At 35.5% G+C, this 23156-nt stretch overlaps 1 protein-coding gene and 1 pseudogene across 1 annotated transcript; both read left to right on the top strand.

The window, feature by feature from the left end:
* Positions 1 to 9824, top strand: part of LOC139854648 (IQ domain-containing protein IQM2-like) — a 39954-nt pseudogene extending 30130 nt beyond the window's left edge.
* A 1577-nt stretch (positions 9825 to 11401) lies between these two features.
* LOC139854459 (uncharacterized) lies at positions 11402 to 18478 on the top strand. Its single transcript, XM_071843763.1, has 20 exons — positions 11402 to 12758; positions 12943 to 13146; positions 13646 to 13750; positions 13863 to 13928; positions 14019 to 14183; positions 14283 to 14357; positions 14435 to 14589; positions 14805 to 14940; positions 15027 to 15096; positions 15203 to 15330; positions 15409 to 15465; positions 15558 to 15743; positions 15833 to 15925; positions 16031 to 16116; positions 16600 to 16666; positions 16743 to 16809; positions 16896 to 17032; positions 17122 to 17213; positions 17591 to 17657; positions 17989 to 18478. Exons 1-20 carry the CDS (start codon positions 11541 to 11543, stop codon positions 18148 to 18150), a joined length of 3336 nt encoding a protein of 1111 aa, XP_071699864.1. The 5' UTR covers positions 11402 to 11540; the 3' UTR covers positions 18151 to 18478.
* Positions 18479 to 23156: the final 4678 nt, after the last annotated feature.

Here is a 23156-nt window from a genome sequence, read left to right as displayed (position 1 = left end):
TAAGTTAGTAGTTTCAAAATATACTTATAACTTATTGTTATTAATACAAAATGAGATATTAAAACATTCATTAATCATGTTAAATATGTATATATACATATATATACACAAACATATAATTATCATATATTGTATAGTTCGTGATATCATCGGTCAAACTAGACGGTCAAACGTTGTGTAAAACTCTTTTCGGAAACATAAATCTCAACAATTTGGATTGCTTATCATGTTGGTAAGGTTTAATTTATATAAATATTAATCTTATAAATATAGAACGATCGAAAAAGTGCGGGTCATTACAGTACCTACCCGTTAAATAAATTTCGTCCCGAAATTTTAAAATTGTACCTATTTTGCGTCATTGGAAAACAAGTGTGGATATTTTTGTTTCATTTGATCCTCTCGTTCCCAAGTAAACTCGGGACCCCTTCGAGCATTCCAACGAACCTTAACGATCGGTATGTTGCTCTGCTTGAGCCGTTTAACTTCACGATCCATGATTTCGATTGGTTCTTCGATGAATTGTAGTTTCTCGTCGACATGGATTTCTTCAAGAGGAATGGTGAGGTCTTCCTTTGCAAGACACTTCTTAAGGTTTGAGACGTGAAATGTATTATGTACTCCGGCGAGTTGTTATGGTAACTCGAGTCGATAAGCTACCGGTCCAATGCGTTCGATAATCTTGAACGGGCCTACATATCTTGGGTTCAGTTTACCCCTTTTTCCGAAGCGTATTACACCTTTCCACGGTGACACCTTTAACATAACCATGTCACCGATCTGAAACTCTAATGGTTTCCTTCGAACATCGGCGTAGCTCTTTTGGCGACTACGGGCTGTTTTCAATCTCTCCTTGATTTGTACTATCTTCTCAGTCGTTTCGTGTATGATCTCGGGACCAGTTAATTGTCGATCTCCTACTTCATTCCAACAAATAGGAGATCTACACTTCCTTCCGTACAATGCTTCGAATGGCGCAGCTTTAATGCTCGTATGATAACTATTATTATACGAGAATTCTGCTAATGGTAGATATTTATCCCATCCGTTTCCAAAATCGATCACACATGCTCTGAGCATGTCTTCAAGAGTCTGAATCGTTCTTTCACTCTGCCCGTCGGTTTGCGGATGATACGCGGTACTCATATCCAAACGAGTTCCTAGGGCCTCCTGTAGTGATTGCCAGAACTTTGATGTAAATCTACTATCACGATCGGATATAATGGAAATAGGTATTCCATGCCTTGAAACAACTTCCTTTATATACAATCGTAATAGTTTCTCCATTCTATCCGTTTCCTTTATAGGCAAGAAATATGCAGACTTGGTGAGACGATCAACAATCACCCAAATGGTGTCGTATCCCCAGGCAGTCTTTGGTAACTTCGTGATGAAATCCATGGTAATACCATCCCATTTCCATTCTGGGATTTCTGGTTGTTGAAGTAACCCTGACGGCTTCTGGTGTTCAGCTTTGACTTTGGAACAAGTTAAACATTCCCCAACATATGTTGCAGCGTCTGTCTTTAAATTAGGCCACCAATAATGTGTCTTAAGATCTTGGTACATCTTTCCAACTCCAGGATGTATCGAGTATCTTGTCTTATGTGCCTCATTCAATATCAACTTCCTTAATCCACCCAACTTCGGTACCCAAATACGGTTTGCAAAATATCGAATTCCATCTTCCCGTATAACGAGTTGCTTCTCATACTTCTTCATTATTTCATTTCCTATATTTTCTTTAGTAAGTGCTTCTCGTTGAACTTCTTTGATTTGTGAGTTGAGATTCATGCGAATTTTTATGTTCATCGCTCGTACTCGAATTGGTTCTCGTTCCTTTCTGCTTAGAGCGTCGGCCACCACGTTCGCTTTCCCGGGATGATAACGAATTTCACAATCATAGTCATTTATTAACTCAACCCACCTACGTTGCCTCATGTTCAGCTGTTTTTGATCGAAAATATGTTGAAGGCTTTTATGATCAGTAAACACAGTGCATTTAACCCCATACAAGTAGTGTCTCCATATCTTCAATGCAAACACGACTGCTCCCAGTTCTAGATCATGCGTCGTATAATTCCGCTCGTGAATCTTTAATTGTCGGGATGCGTATGCAATAACTTTCTTCCGTTGCATAAGAACGCAACCAAAACCTTGTCGCGAAGCGTCACAATATATTTCAAAATCATCGTTCCCTTCTGGTAACGATAAAATAGGCGCCGTAGTCAACTTCTTTTTCAGTAACGATAAAATAGGCGCCGTAGTCCATTCATATTTCTTCCCTTTTTGCGTTAACGCTGTCAACGGCTTAGCTATTCGGGAAAAATCTTGAATAAACCTTCTATAATAACCGGCTAAACCCAAAAATTGGCGTATCTGCATTGGTGTCTTAGGAGTCTCCCATTTTTCAATGGCTTCAATTTTTGCTGGATCAACCTGAATTCCTTTGCTACTAACAACGTGGCCAAGAAATTGCACTTCTTTCAACCAGAAAGCACATTTAGAAAATTTAGCATATAGCTGTTCTTTTCTTAACAACTCTAATATCAACCTTAAATGCTGCTCATGCTCTTGCTCACTCTTGGAATAGATAAGAATATCATCAATGAAAACGATAACAAACTTATCTAAATATGGACTACAAACTCGATTCATGAGGTCCATGAATACAGCTGGCGCATTCGTCAATCCAAACGGCATGACCAAAAATTCGTAATGACCGTAGCGTGTCCGAAAAGCAGTTTTCGGTATATCTTCTTCTTTGACACGTAATTGATGATAGCCCGACCTTAGGTCAATTTTCGAGTACACACATGATCCTTGGAGTTGATCAAATAAGTCGTCAATTCTCGGTAGTGGATACCGATTCTTGATAGTTAACTTATTTAATTCACGATAATCTATACACATTCGGAAAGATCCGTCTTTCTTCTTGACGAATAAAATTGGAGCTCCCCACGGTGAAGTACTTGGTCGTATGAATCCACGATCCAGTAATTCTTTTAACTGACTCTGAAGTTCTTTTAACTCGGACGGTGCAAGTCTATATGGAGCACGGGCAACCGGTGCAGCTCCTGGTACAAGATCTATTTGAAATTCTACAGATCTAAATGGAGGTAATCCCGGCAACTCTTCCGGAAATACTTCAGGAAAATCTCTTGCCACAGGCACGTCATTGATGCACTTCTCTTTTTCTTTCTTTTCGACTTTATTAACATGTGCTAAGATAGCATAGCACCCTTTCTTCAAGCACTTATGAGCTTTCAAATAACTAATGAGTTTTAGCTTTGAGTTACCCTTCTCTCCATAAATCATTACTGGCGTTTTATCCTTACGAGGAATGCGAATTGCCTTCTTGGCGCACACAACTTCAGCTCCTATTTTGGACATCCAGTCCATGCCGATTATTACATCAAAACTTCCTAATTCTACGGGTATCAAATCAATCTTAAATGTTTCTCCGGCTAAATTTATTTTACAATCACGGCAAATTTTATCGGCTTTAATTAGTTTACCATTAGCTAACTCAATCATGTACTAAGCATCTAGAGGTAATGATGAACAATTCAATTTAGCGTGAAAGTCTCTACACACGTAACTTCTATCAGCACCAGTATCAAATATAATAGATGCGGATAAGTTATTAATGGTAAACGTACCCGTAACAAGCTCCGGGTCTTCACATGCCTCTCTAGCATTAATAACAAATGATCTCCCACGTGCAGGTCCGATATTCTTCTCTGGATTCGGGCACTGGCTCTTATAGTGACCTTGTTTTCCACACCCAAAACAAGTAATGGTAGCCAAAGCAGTTCTATTTGCATTGGTGGCAGGAGTCTTGGTACCATTTGTATTTGTAACGAGAGCCCTACAATCTTCAGCAAGATGACCCTTTCGATTACATTTGTTGCATACCACATTACAGTAACCAGAGTGATGTTTGTGGCATCGGTTGCATAAAGGATTTTGTCCTTTATAACCAAAGCTTAAACCACTACCCGCACCTTGCGTGTTTTCTTGTTTCTTAAAAGATTGTTGTTGGTTACCTCGATCATAATTTCCATTCCACTTTCTTTTGTTACCTGATACCTTCACATCAGTATTGGATACTTTCTTATCCATGATGACCTGATCCATTAGCTCGTTTGCCATGGTTATAGCTTCATGAATTGTCTTAGGTTTCGATGCTGTAACATTTGCCTTGACCTTTTTGGGCAAACCATCTTTGTACATTTCAATCTTCCGTTCTTCGGTTGAAACCAATTCAGGACATAGCAAAACTAATTCCATGAATCGCTGATTGTAGTTGGTGATTTCAGTACCAATAACCTTCAGACTTCGTAACTCAACTTCCAACTTCCTAACCTCGTTCCTTGGACAATATTCGTTGATTAACATTGTTTTGAATTCTTCCCACGGAGTATCATAAGCTACATCTCCTCCTATAGCCTTCACATAATTTTTTCACCACGTGAGTGCACTATCTTGTAAAGTGCACGATGCATACTTGGTCATGTCCTTTTCAACACAACCACTGATTTTAAACACAGTCTCCATCTTTTCTATCCACCGGGTTAAACCGATCGGTCCTTCTGTTCCACTGAATGATGAGGGCTTGCAAGCTTGAAAAGTTTTGTAAGTGCACCCCACACGAGGATTTGGGTTAACTGCAGCACCTCTTGCAGCCTCGACCCATAACATTCTGTCGTTCACTCGCTGATTGATGAGTTCCTGGATTTCTTGTTCCGTCATTCGGTTCAATCGCGCCATATTCTTCTATAAGAATGAAAAGAAAATAATTATTCACATGGAATATTATAGATGTAGTGTATATTTACAGTACATTATAGCTTATTAATAATATGAACCAGGTATTATTATAAAAAGCCTTTTCTTCTTATTAGCGTTTTATAATTATATCTAGGGTAGTACCTACCCGTTAATGTCCATACTTAATAGCTTAGTACAGAATCAATTACTACCATCTAAATAATACTTAACCATGGAAAATTATTGCATTTCACACTTCACTATTTTACATATGCTTATCTTACATCGAACATTAAACAAACCACACTAATAATATTATACAAAACATTATATGATCCCATGGTTTAATACGGCAGCGCATCGTTTGGTCTATTTTCTAGGACGTTTAGGTTCAAAGAATCGCTTAACGCTTATCCTGGCTGTCTGCCTATATTTTGGCTGTGGGACTGAAGAACTGGATGCCGGGATAGAACGAATAGGAATAGCGGGAATAGGGGTGGTAGTGTCTAGTGGAGTTGGTGCCACATCATCCTTACTAAACTCGGGATTTGAATTTTCTAATTCATTAGCCTTTCGTTTCTTTCCTAGTTCGAACTCGTCTTTTGTAATTTCCTGTATTTCTTCCTCGGGTTCACTTTCCTCCTCGGGTTCACTTTCCTCCTCGGGTTCACTTTTCGGGTTCTCTATAGTCGGTTCATCCGGAATTTGTGAGTCTTCCCCAAAGATATTATTTTCGTCATCGGATAGGTTAATGACTGGAACACCATCTGAAGATTCTGGTTCGGAGTCGCTGAACGTGATGACAAGTTTTGAGCCCGACATCTATCACACAACAACTAACCCATTAGTACTACATAATATTTACATATAAATTTTAACCAACAATGATAAGCAATGGTTTTTAAATCAGACCCGGTCAAAGTCCAGACTTACTAATGTATCCTAACGACTTATCAGTTAGACACACTAATGCAAACCTGGTTCGCTAAGACCACCGCTCTGATACCACATGTCATAACCCGTCCTTAACCATAAGAACGAGTTAGATAACGTATGATTTCATTGCGAGGTATTGACCTCTATATGCGACATTTTTAAAAGAACAAATGCATTTATTTTACATTACAAACCATAACTCTTATTTTAATACAAGCTTTAGACAATAAAAAGATGATTATCGTTTAGCGATAATCTTAGACTTACAAACTTTACATGTGATGATAACAATACGATTTCTAGCATATTTTACATTACAAATCCTCCGATATGCAGTTTTATTTTTGACACAAATATGCATACTCAAGATCTTGTTTAAATTCAACATGTTGCAGCGGAAGCTTCTAATTATCACCTGAGAATAGACATGTTTAAAACGTCAACATAAAGTTGGTGAGATATAGGTTTAATGCCGGCAGCAATATATATATAGACCACAAGATTTCATATATAAACGTTTTAATAAAAATATTCTAAGTGGTTGAGCACTTGGTAACCATACTTAACATTTAATCACGTCGCATATTCCCTTTATTATGAAATCTTACTACACCGTACCAAGTGTAGTCACGAAACGAAGTACTGTGCAACCGTTGAATACTGGTCGTCCAGTCCGGTTGGGGTTGTCAGGCCCGATAGATCTATCAACAGGATTCGCGTTTACAATACCGCTGTAAATAACAGTTACCAAGCTACAGGGAAGTATGCCAGTGGTACAACTCAACGTAGAATATATTTTTCAGTTACTTGTGTCCATATCGTAAAACATAAAATACATGTATTCTCATCCCGAAATATTTAGAGTTTAAAAGTGGGACTATATACTCACTTTCGTCTTGAAGATATGTAATTTTGACTTGGTCTCCGATTGATATCACAAACCTAACCATATATAATATATCAATACCTTTTCTTTTTAAACAATCGTCACATATATATACTTATAATACTTTTAATAATTCCTTAGTCCGTAGTTAGCAGTTCGATGTTAGTAATTCAATTTTAAATGGTTCATTTTTAGGTGATTAATAAACCCCCAATGAAATAAATAAAAACCCCATCGTATATGTATTGGTCGAGATTAATCTTGACCCACGGTACCGGTGTTGTCAAATGACGTGTTGCGTACATAAAGTACCGGTGTTGTCAAATGACGTGTTGCGTACAATCATGGGATCTTATGATTAATCTTCTCGTATTGTTTACGGGTGATCCTGGACCATATAAAATTAAATTATGAGTACATATATATAAAATATCATGTTATTTTAGAAAGATGTGATTTATTTAATTTTTTTCCAATTAATCACGTAGCTAAATTAGTCTTGGATATCCGATTTCGTTTTGGTCATAGTTTCTTCGTTACAACTCCGTTTTCGTTGGTTCAACTTGCCACTTCCTTGGATCGAGTCCCTCTTTAAGAATATGAACTGTAAATACCTTAGTTTGTATTCGAAATCACAGGTCATAGGTCAAACTTTGGTGAAACTTATGAAGTTAATCATTTTCCATCATGTAAACAACCTTAAATGATTATTTTTCTAAAAATACTTATACTTTGAGTTAAATCATAAAATTTTTATGCGTTAACATATTCATAGTAAAAATCATTTTTTCCAGAAAATAAACCTCCAATTCAAAGTTTAAGATGGTTTTTAATTATCCAACCCAAAACAGCCCCCGGTTACACTCCGACGTCGTAAAAACAGTTTTTAAGGTGTTCTTTGAAAAACCAAGTTAAACCTTGTTAAATTAGCATATATTTAAGATATATTACAGGTCTTGAAGTATTTTAAAAGTTAAGTTAGAAGGATCTATTTAGTTTGCAAACAAGTTTGAAAACATTCAAACTATGTTCTTGTTGTTAAAATTTTATACCACAAAATAAGATAGCTATATATATATGAATCGAATAAGGTTATGAACATAGTTACTACCTCAAGTTCCTTGGACAAGGTTGCTGTAAAAGAGGAGTAAGAACCTAGAACCAAAAGGGTGATGGAATTGGATGAAAGATTGGAAGTAAGTTTGTGTTCTTGGAAGAATTCTTGAAGTGTTTTTGTAAGGGTTTTCTTATGGTATTTAAAGCTTGTTTCTATGGCTAGATCTTCAAGGTTTCTTGCTGAATGATTATGGAGTTCTTAGAACTTGTAAGTAGGTGAATTAGAGAGTGGTTTAAGAGTAAGAATGGTGAGCTAAAAATGGTTTGGTGTTGGTCCTTAAAAACGTGACAAAGGGGGGAGCAAGGACAAAATTTTAAGCTTGTAATCTTGTGTATTTGTCAAACAATCATACAAAAGCAATTACCTCTACCTTAGGGCAGTAACAAGGGCTAGTTAGGTGGTGATTTGATGTGTATATACCAATAGTAAATACGTATAGAAGTTAGGTATGATACGAGTACATATACTCTAGATATACGTATAGAAATCTTGTGAAAATAGAATGAGGATTCAAATATAGCTATCTTTTGTGAATACACTTATATGATTTTATGTATTTAAGTCCTTAAAAGTGATTAAATACATTACATATACGATATATGTATAAACATTATAGGTTATAAGTATTTATGTCAAATAACGTTACGTATGGTTATCGTTTTGAAAACTTAAGTTAGTAGTTTCAAAATATACTTATAACTTATTGTTATTAATACAAAATGAGATATTAAAACATTCATTAATCATGTTAAATATGTATATATACATATATATACACAAACGTATAATTATCATATATTGTATAGTTCGTGATATCATCGGTCAAACTAGACGGTCAAACGTTGTGTAAAACTCTTTTCGGAAACATAAATCTCAACAATTTGGATTGCTTATCATGTTGGTAAGGTTTAATTTATATAAATATTAATCTTATAAATATAGAACGATCGAAAAAGTGCGGGTCATTACAGTACCTACCCGTTAAATAAATTTCGTCCCGAAATTTTAAAATTGTACCTATTTTGCGTCATTGGAAAACAAGTGTGGATATTTTTGTTTCATTTGATCCTCTCGTTCCCAAGTAAACTCGGGACCCCTTCGAGCATTCCAACGAACCTTAACGATCGGTATGTTGCTCTGCTTGAGCCGTTTAACTTCACGATCCATGATTTCGATTGGTTCTTCGATGAATTGTAGTTTCTCGTCGACATGGATTTCTTCAAGAGGAATGGTGAGGTCTTCCTTTGCAAGACACTTCGGAAACATAAATCTCAACAATTTGGATTGCTTATCATGTTGGTAAGGTTTAATTTATATAAATATTAATCTTATAAATATAGAACGATCGAAAAAGTGCGGGTCATTACAACAGTGGTCATTATCGACCCACCCAAGAAAATTTTCAAGATTTTGTTTCGTTTCTGCAAGAGAATGATATTGATATTACTCACGTAAAGGTAATTTTAAGTCGGAAAAAGTAATATTATGATGTCTTCGATTTTTATTCAATAGTTGGTTGATACTGATTAGTTTTATGTTTTCATTTTTTCATTACTGTTTAATCAGATGGATCCGAACGAGGATGATATGGAATGTTTAGGCAAGCAGAACAGTACCATTCATATTACGTCTCACTCTTCAGATGAAGATGTGAGCGAAAATCAGTCAGATAAAACAGAGTTTAACTTTTTAGCATCAGAGACTATATTAGATGGTTATGAAGCAGCAGAGGACTCAATTGGGTCCCACCAAATTCATGCACAATTAGACCATGACATGTCAGATGACGAAGAAAACGAGCCAAACTTGGACTCAGTTCCTAAATTGTCGATCCTACAAAGGATCGATTCACATAAAGGAACAAGATCGTTTCAATTGGGGAGACAGCTCTCATGCAAATGGAGCACTGGAGCTGGGCCCCTGATCGGGTTTCTAAGGGACTACCCGACCGAGCTACAATCACATGCATTGGAGCAAGAGAACTTGTCTCCAAGAAGTGCACCTTGCAACTTTAAGTATACCAACAAGAGTCATTTTTCAAGAAATTGTGCACCATATAGAACAAGATCTTCCCCTAGCCAACTAGGTCATGACTTTACAGAGGGTTTTTGATTAGATTTTATTATTCTTTTAGGGTGAATATGAAATTTTGACATAGTAATTTAATTTACTCATTTTTTTTAAGTTCAATAGTTTTCTCCTCTTTTATTCTTGTAGATATATAGATACACTGATTGAAAAGAGAATTGCAGATGTTACATATGTATTCATTGCTAATACCCTCTTTATAGTTGAATTGAATCATGAATGATATAAACCGAGTACTTTATTTGACCTTGTACTTCATGCAAGAATGGTTGTACTATGTGCAAACACTTTATTTGTCATTCTGTTATGTTGTACTGAATCAATCAATCAATTGCATTATAATTGAAGGAAGAATATTTTAGTGAAATGAATATCATATTTCCTTGTAGAAACCGTGTAAAAAATTAAGCATAGTATGAAATACTCTTGCTTTCATTTTCTTTTATTTATACTTCTTTTCTAAAGTTAGTTGATTAAAGTTCTGATCTGATATCATATGATTACACAATAACTAAAAAAATTGGAAGACAAAGATATGTGTAACTCGATTGAAATCAATGTGGTTGCAATAAAACAAAGATCCATGAGAACCATATATTGCTGACTCAAGTTTTGATACATCAAAAATATTATAATATTTTTTAATCACATATTACTGCAAATGGCAGTTGTATTTGTCTTTGGTACCATCTTGCAGGCCCCAGATGACTGCAACCATTGATTCAAGGGACATTTAACCAAATCGCCCATTTTTCAAACAAACAACGTTGTATAACAATACGCTCTCACAGAAAAAATTGCGAAACGCCCTCGCAAGTTGCAAAGGCACCTTGCGAGTGGCAAGGTGGGCTTGCGACTGGCTGATCGAATGGTGGTCTTGCGACCTTGCCACTAGCTTGTACTGGATGAACTCAAAACTTTGAAACGTCATATCTTTTGATTCGTAGCTCCGATTTAGACACCGTTTTCTTGCAATCATGTATTTTTAAAAATCTATCTATTTGTATTATAGGCCAAGTCCCAACATTTGTATAAAGATGGAACTCATATTGCGATTTGTGATTTGTATAAAAATGTGTGATTTTCGAGTTGTGCAATGTAGTTCAAATTGGTTGAGAGGATTCGTTTAGTTTAGTCAATAGTTTTGGAGAATTAAATGAATCAAAACTTAGAATGTTCTATAACAAATTATGAGCGATCAAAGTATAATTAAAAAAGTTAAAATCAGCGAAAAACGTTAAAATTGAAGGTCAGTCGCAAGACTGCTTTGAGTTCGTCCGTTACAGGCCAGTCGCAGGATCACTTTGTGTCCGGTCAGTCGTAAGGTTTGCAATCCCACCTTGCGATTTGTAAGGTGTTTGACGACTTACGAGCACAAATGGAAACAGGCAAATTCAAAACGGGAGTAAACTGTTCTCTGGCCCAATAACTATAATAAACATGGGCTGCAGCAACACCATACAACTGGGCCTTATATTTTAGGTCAATCTAGGCCACCTCAAGCCTACTAAACACAGCCAAATTCCACTGGTCACCCACAAACGTTCTGTCACTTAAACAAAGCCAAATTCCATTGGACGTCACAAACGTTCTGTCACCTACATCCCTACTCCCCTTTTTGCCCTAATTATTATTCTTCCGTCTCAGATCCTAAATACAACATCACATCCACCACCACCACCATCATCAAGGTCAAATCACCACCGTCAATAACCACCGGCGTTCACGTTTACGGCGGCGATGGATCCACAGGTTCAGCAAGCACAACTCGCGGCGATACTCGGAGCAGATCCAGCGCCGTTTGAAACCCTAATTTCTCATCTTATGTCATCATCGAATGAGCAACGATCACAAGCAGAACTTATATTCAATCTATGTAAACAAACTGATCCGAATTCTCTGTTTCTTAAATTAGGTCAACTCTTACAGTTATCACCTCACATGGAAGCTCGTGCCATGTCAGCAATTCTGTTACGAAAACAGTTAACGCAGGATGATTCGTTGATATGGAACAGGTTATCTCCTTCAACTCAGTCTTCGTTAAAATCTATTTTGTTGACTTGTGTGCAACAAGAAGAAGCTAAAACGATAATGAAGAAGTTATGTGATACGATTTCGGAACTCGCTTCGACTATTTTACCGGATAACGGTTGGCCCGAACTATTACCTTTTATGTTTCAATGTGTATCGTCTGATTCGGTTAAGCTTCAGGAGTCTGCCTTCTTGATATTTGCACAATTGTCACAGTACATTGGAGAGACTTTAATTCCACATATTAAGCACCTTCATGGAGTGTTTTTGCAGTGTTTAACGACTTCCGGGAGTTCGGATGTGCGAATTGCTGCGTTGAGTGCGGTTATTAATTTCATACAGTGTTTGTCATCCAGTGATAGGGATAGGTTTCAGGATCTTCTTCCTGCTATGATGACAACGTTGACTGAAGCTTTGAATGGAGGACAAGAGGCTACTGCACAAGAAGCGTTGGAGTTGTTGATTGAATTGGCTGGGAGCGAGCCTAGGTTTTTGAGGAGGCAATTAGTGGAAGTTGTTGGGTCGATGTTGCAGGTAGCTGAGGCGGAGACGTTAGAAGAGGGGACGAGACATTTAGCGATTGAGTTTGTTATTACGTTAGCGGAAGCTAGGGAGAGAGCCCCTGGTATGATGAGGAAGCTGCCACAGTTTATTAGCAGGTTGTTTGGCATTTTGTTGCAGATGTTGTTGGATATCGAGGATGAACCTGCTTGGCATACTGCAGAAAATGAAGATGAGGATGCGGGAGAATCTAGTAATTATAGTGTCGGGCAGGAGTGTTTGGATCGGTTGGCTATTGCTTTAGGTGGGAATACCATTGTTCCTGTTGCATCTGAACAGTTGCCGGTGTTGTTGGCTGCTCCTGAGTGGCAGAAACATCATGCTGCACTTATTGCTCTTGCCCAAGTAGCTGAGGGATGCTCAAAGGTAAAAAATGGATGCTGGAATTTGTTATTATGGTTTGATCTTGTGTTTAATTAGCTAATGAAGCATTTGGAAATATGCAAATTACATATTTATATAGTTAAAGCATCGTACTTGTGTTTTTTGATATGCAATACTGTTTGCTGCAACTATCGTGATTGATATTCTGAATGATTTGGTGATGTAGGTGATGATCAAAAATTTAGAACAAGTGGTGTCTATGGTTCTAAATTCCTTCCAAGATGCTCACCCGCGTGTGAGATGGGCTGCAATTAACGCAATCGGACAATTGGCAACAGATTTAGGGCCAGATTTGCAAGTTCAGTACCACCAAAGAGTGCTTCCAGCTTTAGCTACTGCCATGGATGACTTTCATAATCCAAGAGTTCAGGTTAGTAGTGTTTTGTACGCATTATAGACTGTAGAATTCACATATAGATACTGGTACATTATTGTGTTTCAGAACAAATATTATAATACTTGTGTTTCTACTATACTTTCATTAAATTCTTAGGTTGTTTTTTTTTATCTTTTAATTGTATCTTAGCTAGTTAGGCATATTTAATTTCCTATAGATTAGCAAATGTGAGTTTACTGGGCTCAGTTTTAAAGAAAACTGGCACTTCTTGCCCGCATTAAAGTAGAACTTAGTTGGCTTTTATGGTTATTCTTACCCAAGACAGTTGACTAGTTGAGTTGCAGCTTGACATGTGAAGTAGTTTGATTAATTACTGCTTATCCAATAACGAACTCCTTTTCAATTAATGGGCCTGCTTTTGACCAATGTTGATTTGACAACAAATGCAATTTCACCTTGTAATACACACTGAAGTAATGGATCATTTTCTCTCCCTTTCAGTTTTTATTTTACATTTGTCTTTGTTCTGTAGGCACATGCTGCTTCTGCTGTGCTAAATTTCAGTGAGAATTGCACCCCGGATATCCTGACGCCTTACTTGGATGGAATAGTGAGCAAACTGCTTGTATTGTTACAGGTAATTGGTTGGGGTGGACGTTGCAATATATATCAGCAGAATAAGATTATACACTATTTATCATCCAGTCAGTATGCTTTAATATTAATATTTAATATTCCTTTTAACACAGAATGGTAAACAAATGGTACAAGAAGGGGCTTTAACTGCTCTAGCATCCGTTGCTGATTCATCACAGGTAACATATTATTGTCACAGTATTTATCTGTAGCATTAGAAGCTTACAACCTTACATTGGATGTCTCATTGATGATTGGTTTATCAATAGGAACACTTCCAAAAGTACTATGATGCAGTTATGCCTTATTTGAAAGCAATCTTAGTGAATGCAAATGATAAGGCTAATCGTATGCTTCGTGCCAAAGCCATGGAATGCATTAGTTTGGTTGGAATGGCCGTTGGGAAGGAAAAATTTAGAGAGGACGCGAAGCAGGTATGCTTTCATTTATTCAATTTCCATATTCTTGTTATAGATATTTCAATCCGTATATTTTTTAAACAATCCGGTGATGGTTTTTGTTTGTATGATAAGGTGATGGAAGTGCTAATGTCCTTGCAAGGATCTCAAATGGAGACTGATGATCCAACCACTAGTTATATGCTTCAAGTAGGTGCTATTCTTTTTTAAAGGATATGGTGATTTATATAAGTTTGTGCTAATCGCCTTTTTGTCATACTCTGTAGGCATGGGCCAGGCTATGCAAGTGCTTAGGACAAGACTTTCTTCCTTATATGAGCGTTGTTATGCCTCCTTTGCTTCTGTCTGCTCAACTCAAACCTGATGTAATTATTACCTCAGCAGATTCAGATAACGACATTGATGAATCAGATGATGAAAGGTATTATATGTTCATGGGTTTAAAGTAGGTGCCATACCTGATAACTCTTTAATTACAGTACATAAGAATTTAATAAAATGTACGTACAAACAAATATCTCATCAATCAGACTTTCTACTGTAACTGGTAATATAGGTGGTAAACATGTACTATTATCAGAATCTTAAATATTGATATCACATTCTGAATAATACTAAGAGTTGCATGCCATACAGTATGGAGACCATTACACTCGGCGATAAAAGAATAGGGATCAAGACTAGTGTCCTTGAGGAGAAGGCTACCGCTTGCAACATGTTGTGTTGCTATGCTGATGAGTTGAAGGAGGGTTTCTATCCATGGATTGACCAGGTTCTGTTCTTGCAACTGTTATCACATATTTTTGATCATTATTTAAAATTATTTTTAGACCTATTGCTAATGTATATGCCTAACAGGTTGCCCCAACCTTGGTGCCACTTCTCAAATTTTACTTTCATGAGGAAGTTAGGAAAGCAGCTGTTTCAGGTTTTATATCTTACAGATGATCTCTTTCACATTTTCGGTTAACCAAAAAGAAAGGATATCGGCAAGTTTTATATAATGGGAAGTAATGTATGTATATTTGTTGTAGCCATGCCTGAGTTGTTGAGGTCTGCAAAATTAGCTATAGAGAAAGGGCTTGCTCAAGGCCGTAATGAGTCCTATATAAAACAGCTGTCTGACTACATAGTTCCATCTTTGGTGGAAGCTTTGCATAAGGTCACTCTATCTGCATTCAATCTTTTTGTTGCGTGTGTCTAAAAAAATGTGCTCACGTTATTGGTTAACTTCTTACAGGAACCTGATACCGAAATTTGTGCAAGTATGCTGGATGCTTTAAATGAATGCATACAGGTATGTTTGATCTTATCTAAATATTTATTTTAATAATATTCATAATCTTTAGTGTTCATGTGTTGACAACTGCGTTATTCAACAAATGCTAGGTGTCTGGACCACTATTAGATGAAAACCAAGTGAGAAGCATAGTGGATGAGATAAAGCATGTAATAACAGCGAGTTCAAGCAGAAAAACAGAAAGAGCAGAAAGGGCTAAAGCTGAAGACTTTGATGCTGAGGAAGGAGAACTGCTTAAAGAGGAAAATGAACAAGAGGAAGAAGTTTTTGACCAAGTTTGTTATATACCAACCTTATTGACCTCAATTGTATATAATATACTACATTTTTGTTTCTTATTAGCTTTACAAATTTTGTATTGCAGATTGGTGAAATTTTGGGAACGTTGATCAAAACGTTTAAAGCCTCTTTTTTGCCTTTCTTTGATGAGATTTCTTCATACTTGATGCCTATGTGGGTAAGTATGCGGTCCGACATTAATCCAACCGAAACCTTTTTTTGTAATTTTTTTTTGTTCTATTTTTTATGTTGGTAAATTGTAACTGGCTTTAACTTGATTTAGGGCAAGGACAAAACAGCTGAAGAAAGGAGGATTGCTATTTGCATATTTGATGATGTTGCAGAGCAGTGTCGTGAAGCAGCTCTAAAGTATGAACATCTTATTAATCACACTTTAAGATGTTTGCCTAATTGAGATGGCAAGATGGGTGGGTTGGGTAACGGGTAAATGCAATCTTGGAACATGTCAGATTTGGTTAACAACCCTGCTCAAGTTGGGTTTGCCTGCAATTACCGAGCATCAGAACATTAACAGTTGGCCATGAGCCTGTCAATTTTTGGAAATTAACTTCAGTGAATTAATTATGATTTACCAAAACAATTTCCATTACAATAATATTCTTGATGTTGATTGCATTGTAATTTGACTTTTGTGAACATTCAAACCGTTAAATTTTTTCCCCTTTTAACAAGAACTTTTGAATGTGATCCGTTTGAGATAAAACACGGCCTAAATGAACCCGTTGATAAGTTCTAGTTCGACCTGTATGAATTGAAATTATCACATCAGTTGCCTAATTTTCTGTTTAAAGTGTAAACCTTGGTTTTGTATTATGCTGTGTATGTCAACAGATATTACGATACATATATTCCTTTCCTTCTAGAAGCGTGCAATGATGAGAACCCGGATGTCCGACAGGCAAGCAGCATCGGCAGTCAATATTTATTTTATGGTGTCTTTCTTATGAGCTAAACCGTGCATTTTATTTATTCAGGCCGCTGTTTATGGACTTGGAGTGTGTGCAGAATATGGCGGGACTGTTATAAAACCACTTGTTGGAGGTACATAACCATCACACACATACGTGTAGAACTTGTTTCTGCAATCTTTATTAATATTTACTTGACTAACATACTTCATTATTCAGAGTCTCTTTCAAGGTTAAATGTTGTAATAAGACACCCTAATGCACTACAACCTGAGAATGTGATGGCATATGATAACGCGGTTTCTGCTTTGGGGAAAATATGCCAGTTTCATCGTGATAGTATTGACTCCACTCAGGTAAGTGTATGATTTATTATGCAGCTTTAAAAATATCTAGTGAACAGTGACTTTATATATGGTTTTGGATATGATGTGTTGTTTGGCAGATCGTTCCTGCATGGCTGAGCTGTTTGCCTATTAAAGGGGATCTTATTGAGGCTAAAGCTGTTCATGAACTCCTTTGTTCGATGGTTGAAAGGTAAATTTGTGCGTAATGTTAGAGATTGAAAGTTTGACTTGTTTACCTATAATTAGGTCAATGTTTTCTCCCTATTTACTAAATATGGGTTAAGAAGGTAATCCTAGAACTCAGCTATGTAAGAAACTAATTAGGGGATTGACCAGTTGACTAGTGTTGCTTAAATAAACCCTTCTATATCTATATTTTTTTTATTACAAAGAAAAAGTAAATACTTTTTTTTTATCATCATTTGCAATGCATTAGCTTATCTTTTTCTCTCTTAATCTAATATACGGACACCAAATTATTTATCGGATATGTTCTGAAATTTGATTAATTTCGACTCTCGTTGGGCGCATGTTTGCCTCTAACAAACTTAGCTTTTTATGCTGCAGGTCCGACACGGCACTTCTGGGCCCGAATAACCAATATATCCCAAAAATTGTTGCTGTATTTGCAGAGGTTAGTTTCTTTTTCTGTATATAATTTTTTTAGCCACCGTTTAGTTTTTAGTAGAAGTTTATCTGTTGTTGAAATACTGGTAAATGCAAGTCATTTGTTATTGATAATAAAGGATAAAACAGTTTCTATTCTCCAAAAAACAACTAAACTAATACTACAGCATGTAAGAGTTTGCCAGTTGAACTTGTGAATCTACTCTCATTTCAACAATTTGTAACTGTCAACTATAATTCTATGGAGTAACTACGTATTTAATTAGCTTTTAAAGAAGTGTTGGGCTGATTTAAATTTGTTTTTTTTACTGATGGAAATTTATCTATATGCATTATAGATTCTTTGTGCGGGCAAGGACCTTGCGACAGAACAAACAATCAACCGAATAGTCAACCTGCTTAGACAACTCCAACAAACATTGCCGCCTGCTACCTTTGCTTCAACATGGGCATCCTTGCAGCCACAGCAACAAGTGGCCATACAATCAGTCCTTACATAGTACAATCATCAATCATCCGTCATACATATACGCAAGAAGTTTAAAAAACATTTGCTACCTGTTTTTTTCGTGGAATATTGTGTCACCCATTCTGTGCCTTAAAAGATGTTTCCACCATTGATTTTTCAGCATGATGTCATGCAACAACCCCGGATGGGTTGTCTGGTTGAGTGTCAACAAAGATGGGAAGAAAGGTTGTGTATTTGATATATTCTTTTGATATTGTACAACTATTGTAGATGTTTGCCATCTATTTTTGTGTGGTTTAATTTCTTGTGCGGTTCCAAGAGCTGTTTGAGAAAAACAACTCTTATTGGAGTTTTGATCATTTTTCATTACTTTGAAAGATTTTGTGACATAAATCCATCGGTTTGCTCTTTTGCTTTATTATTGATTTGCTACGTTTTTTTGAAGCCATCATACTATTAATTGATTTGGTGATCCAGAAACTGACAGGTTTAACAGCCAATAGCTTTGCCTAGAGATGGGCATAAAAACCGCAGCCAATCCGTTCCGGTGGATCCGGAACTGGATCAAACAGAAACCGGATCCCAAAAAATCCGGTTCCGGTTCCGGATCCAAGATCCGATCTGGATTTTACCGGACAAAGGATTCAAACAAAACCGGATTAGATCCGGATCTGGTTCTGGATCCGATCCAGATCCGGTACTAATTCAAAAAAACTAGTCGTTTTTTATGAAAAAATTGCTGTTTTGTTATAATTCTAGTGGTTTATAACAACCTTTATGGTTGATCTTAGCAAAGACTTCTTAATATATATATATATATATATATATATATATATGAATAAAGAATAAAGATAAGATGAAGAAACTTTCTATATTATGAAAGTTAGGTACAAGCTTGAATGGCAAATATGGATGCTTTATTTATAATGCAAAGTTTACTGTGCAAATAACTATTCCTCTGCATGCGTAAGTTCTGTATATAAAATTGACATCCACATAGCCACCTTATCTTGACTTTGTGGTATCATAACACTCCCTCTTGGATGACAATTTTATTAGAGTGCAACTAGTACTGTCTCTTAAAAACTTTGCTAAAGAAAAATCCAGTGGGATAAAAACTTTAGTCAAGGGAAAAAGAGTGCAGTATAGAGTTGACTCCCCCTCAAGTAGACATCGCTGAGTCGTCACATCTTTTGAACTTGCCTCATGCCAATAATGTGAACGTGTGTTCTGAAAACAGCGGTTGACAGTGCTTTGGTATAAAGATCAGCAGAGTTATTGATTGAACGTATCTCATTTTAATCTGGTTGTCCTTTACGAGATCTTGAGTATATGAGAAGAATCTGAGGTTTTCATCTGAAACTGTATCATCTAAATCTTTTATGTACAAGTTTAGCCCCTGTAATTTGTCTACAGTCTCCTTCATGGTTTGCTCAAACCCTTATTTCAATTCCTATTCTCTTTTAGCCTTTTCTGAGCCTTACCAACATACCATTCTTTTCCATCAAACTTATGACCGTTAAGACCGTCTATGGCTTTGGCGCCTCGTCAGCATTTATATTTTGTTCTGTCACTTTTGATACTCTTCTTTCATTTGTATTATGCAAGCTGTATTATCTTCATATATAGTTGTTGGTGAAGATAGTTGTTGGTCTTTTATAGCGTTCTAGTCCACAAGAATCAGCAATGAGTTGTGTCATTGATCTCAACCAAAAACATTCCCGAGTAGCTTCATGTAATGCAATCACTTCAGCATGATTTGATGATGTTGCAATAAGTGTTTGTTTTGAGAACGCCATGATATTGCAGTATCTCCATTTAGGAATACATATCCAGTTTGAGATTTAGCTTTATGTGTATTTGATGAATGACCTGTATATACATAATTAACCAAATCTTGTTTTGAAGCGTTAGAATAAAATAATTTTAAATCAGTAGTTCCTCGAAGGTATCGAAATATCTGCTTGATCCCATTTCAATGTCTTTTTGTAGAGGTTGAGCTGAATCTTGTCAACAAATTAACTGCAAAAGAAATGTCAGGTCTTGTACAATTTGTAAAATACATAATAACCCCAATTGCACTAAGATATGGAACTTCTGATCCGTAAAGATCTTCATGATCTTCACGATCTTCACGGGGATGAAATGAATCATTGTCAATATTGAGTGATATATAAACCAATGGTTTTGTATTTAAAAATGCTTTCAAATCTTTTCGGTATAGTTTGTTTGATGTACAAGTAAACCATTAGGCATATGCTCAATTTGCAATCCAAGGCAATCCTTGTTTTTTTTTTTTTTTTTTTTTTTTTTTTTTCAAGATCTTTCATTTAATTAATTTTTTTAGAAGTTGAATGATTTCATAGATCTCTTTATTTGTTCATATGATGTTATGATCATTGACATAAACAACTTACAATCACATATCCGGACATTGTTTCTTAATAAGAACACATGTTCAAATAAGATTATTTGTATATCCTTTTTCTTATCAAGTAATCACTTAATCAGTTATACTATTGTATCAACCCATATAAAAATCTTTGAGATTCAATATAATACATTTCTTTGGGTTTTGCATTAGATGTTTCTGATACCTTAAACCCTTCATGGATTCATGTATATATCACTATCAAGTGATTCATTTAAATAAGTAGTAATAACATTCATGAGATGCATTTCTAAATTTTTTAGAAACTGTTAGGCTGATTAAGTATCTAAAAGTAATTGCATCCATAACAGGAGAATAAGTTTTTCTCATAATCCATTCATGGTCTTTGAGAGAAATCTTGAGTTACAAGTCTTGCTTTATCTTGTAACTTCATTTTTCTCATTTCTTTTTCGGATAAAAATTCATCTTTTATCTCATACGTTTCACATCTTTAAAAGTGATAACGATTTATCCGAAAACTTTTCTTTTATTGAGCAATTCCAATTCAGCTCGTATATAGTCATGTCTATTTTGACATTCAATGACAGATTTTGGTTCCAGATCATCATCTTTATTCATGATGTCATTGTAACATTATATGAAAATATCTCATCAAGATTTTTCATTTCATTTTGGTTCATAATATTGCATAATTTATCACAATTTATGTATTTACATTTATCAATATCCTCTGCAGAAGGAATATTGATTTGTGGTTCTTCTTGAACACTTTCTTTTACCTTATTATCAGCTGATTTTCCTTTTCGAGGATTTTTATCTTTGGAACCAATTGTACTTCCACGTTTCAGACGTGGCAAAAACTCATGAGTGACATTATTGCCTGCTTTTGGAATTTTAATTCGAGCTGGAGCATTTCCTGCTATTATATATGATTTAGTCACTCTTTTTGTATCTTTAAATGCATAAAGTAATTAATTTGCAAGTTCTTGCATATGCATTATTTTTTAAACTTTCGTTTCGCATTCTTTTGTGCGAATTCTATATACCTTAATTGATGTTCACATCATGAATCATCTTTTTCTTTATTTTTCCTTTCTCCCCTAATATAGGGAATAATTTTTTTTTATTTTTTTAAATGACAATCAGCAAAACGTGTTGTAAAAACATCACCTGTCGTGAGTTCAATATATCTTATAATTGAAGATATTTCATATTCAATATATATATCCCCATCCTCATTTGAGGACCCATTTTAGTGCGTTGTGGTTGTGCAACTAGAACATATACTGCACAAACAAATGTTCTAATAGGAAATATTTGGCTCTCGGCCAAAATCAAGTTGTAGGGGAGAATATTTATAACTTGATTTTGTCTAATATGAAATAATGTCGCAGCATGTAATTTTGCATGTCCCCATATAAATATTGAGAGTTTTGTACTCATTACCAATTGTCTAGTTATTAGATGCAAGCGTTTATCTATTGATTCAGTTAAATCAATTTTGTGTATGCACATGAGCAACTGGATGTTCAACAACAATCCCTGTAGACATATAATAATCATTAAATGCTTGAGATGTTAACTCACCAGCATTATCAAGTCTCATCCTTTTAATGGTGTAATCAGAATAATGTGTTCTCAATTTAATAATTTGTGCAAGACACTTTGCAAATGCTATATTACGGCTTGATAACACACAAACATGAGACCATCCGCTAGATGCGTCTATTAGAACCATGAAATATCAAAATGGTCCACATGATGGATGAATTGGTCCATATATATAACCTTGAATTCTTTCAAGAAGCATTGGTGATTCTTTCTCAATATTCTTTTCATTAATCACCATATGTGTTTTTCATTAATCACCATATGCGCTTTTCATCATATATCCTTTTTCACCATATGCGCTTTTAATCATATGCGCTGCGCTTTTCATCATATGCGCTTTTAATCATATGTGCTGCGCTTTTCATCATATGCGATTTTAATCATATACGCTGCGTTTTTCATCATATGCGCTTTTTATCATATGCGCTTTTTATCATATGCGCTGTGCTTTTCATCATATGCGCTTTTAATCATATGCGCTTTTCGGTGCTACATAGGTATTTCTCATTTCCGGTTATCATTGACTGATAATCATATATATCAGAGAACTTAACAAATTTCTCTTTGATTTGGGAGAAAACAAAGCATTGTTTATCAGAAAATTCGTACCATTTGGTAATATGAATTTTTTTGCCTTTTTCGTTCCTTATATCAAGTTTGCAAGACCTGATATAGTATTTTTAATTCCTTCATTTGATTTAAATCAATGAAATATTTCTTAGATTTGATCATAGTGTGTATGTTACCACTATCTGCAATACATAGGTCTTTACCATTTAATTGATGTTGTATTTCAGCAGGATTCATACTAAAACTTTAAACAAGATAAGCAAATAATGAGTTATATTTCACCAAGATAATCAAATTATATTACCTGCAAACAAGTTAAAATCTGAAGTACATAAAAGATAACACTTAATAAACATATGCGTTATGGTCTAAAATCATTTATTTATGAGTGATACATAACAAGCTAGGCATCTTAGAAAATTCAAACCATTCAAGTCTCAAGGTAGCTCAAGGTTTATTTAATC

Source organism: Rutidosis leptorrhynchoides, chromosome 6 (genome assembly GCF_046630445.1).
Source record: "Rutidosis leptorrhynchoides isolate AG116_Rl617_1_P2 chromosome 6, CSIRO_AGI_Rlap_v1, whole genome shotgun sequence".
In the NCBI taxonomy this organism is placed as follows: Eukaryota; Viridiplantae; Streptophyta; class Magnoliopsida; order Asterales; family Asteraceae; genus Rutidosis; species Rutidosis leptorrhynchoides.
The sequence above is the reverse complement of the archived record's forward strand: the minus strand, read 5'-3'. Positions and strand labels throughout refer to the sequence as shown.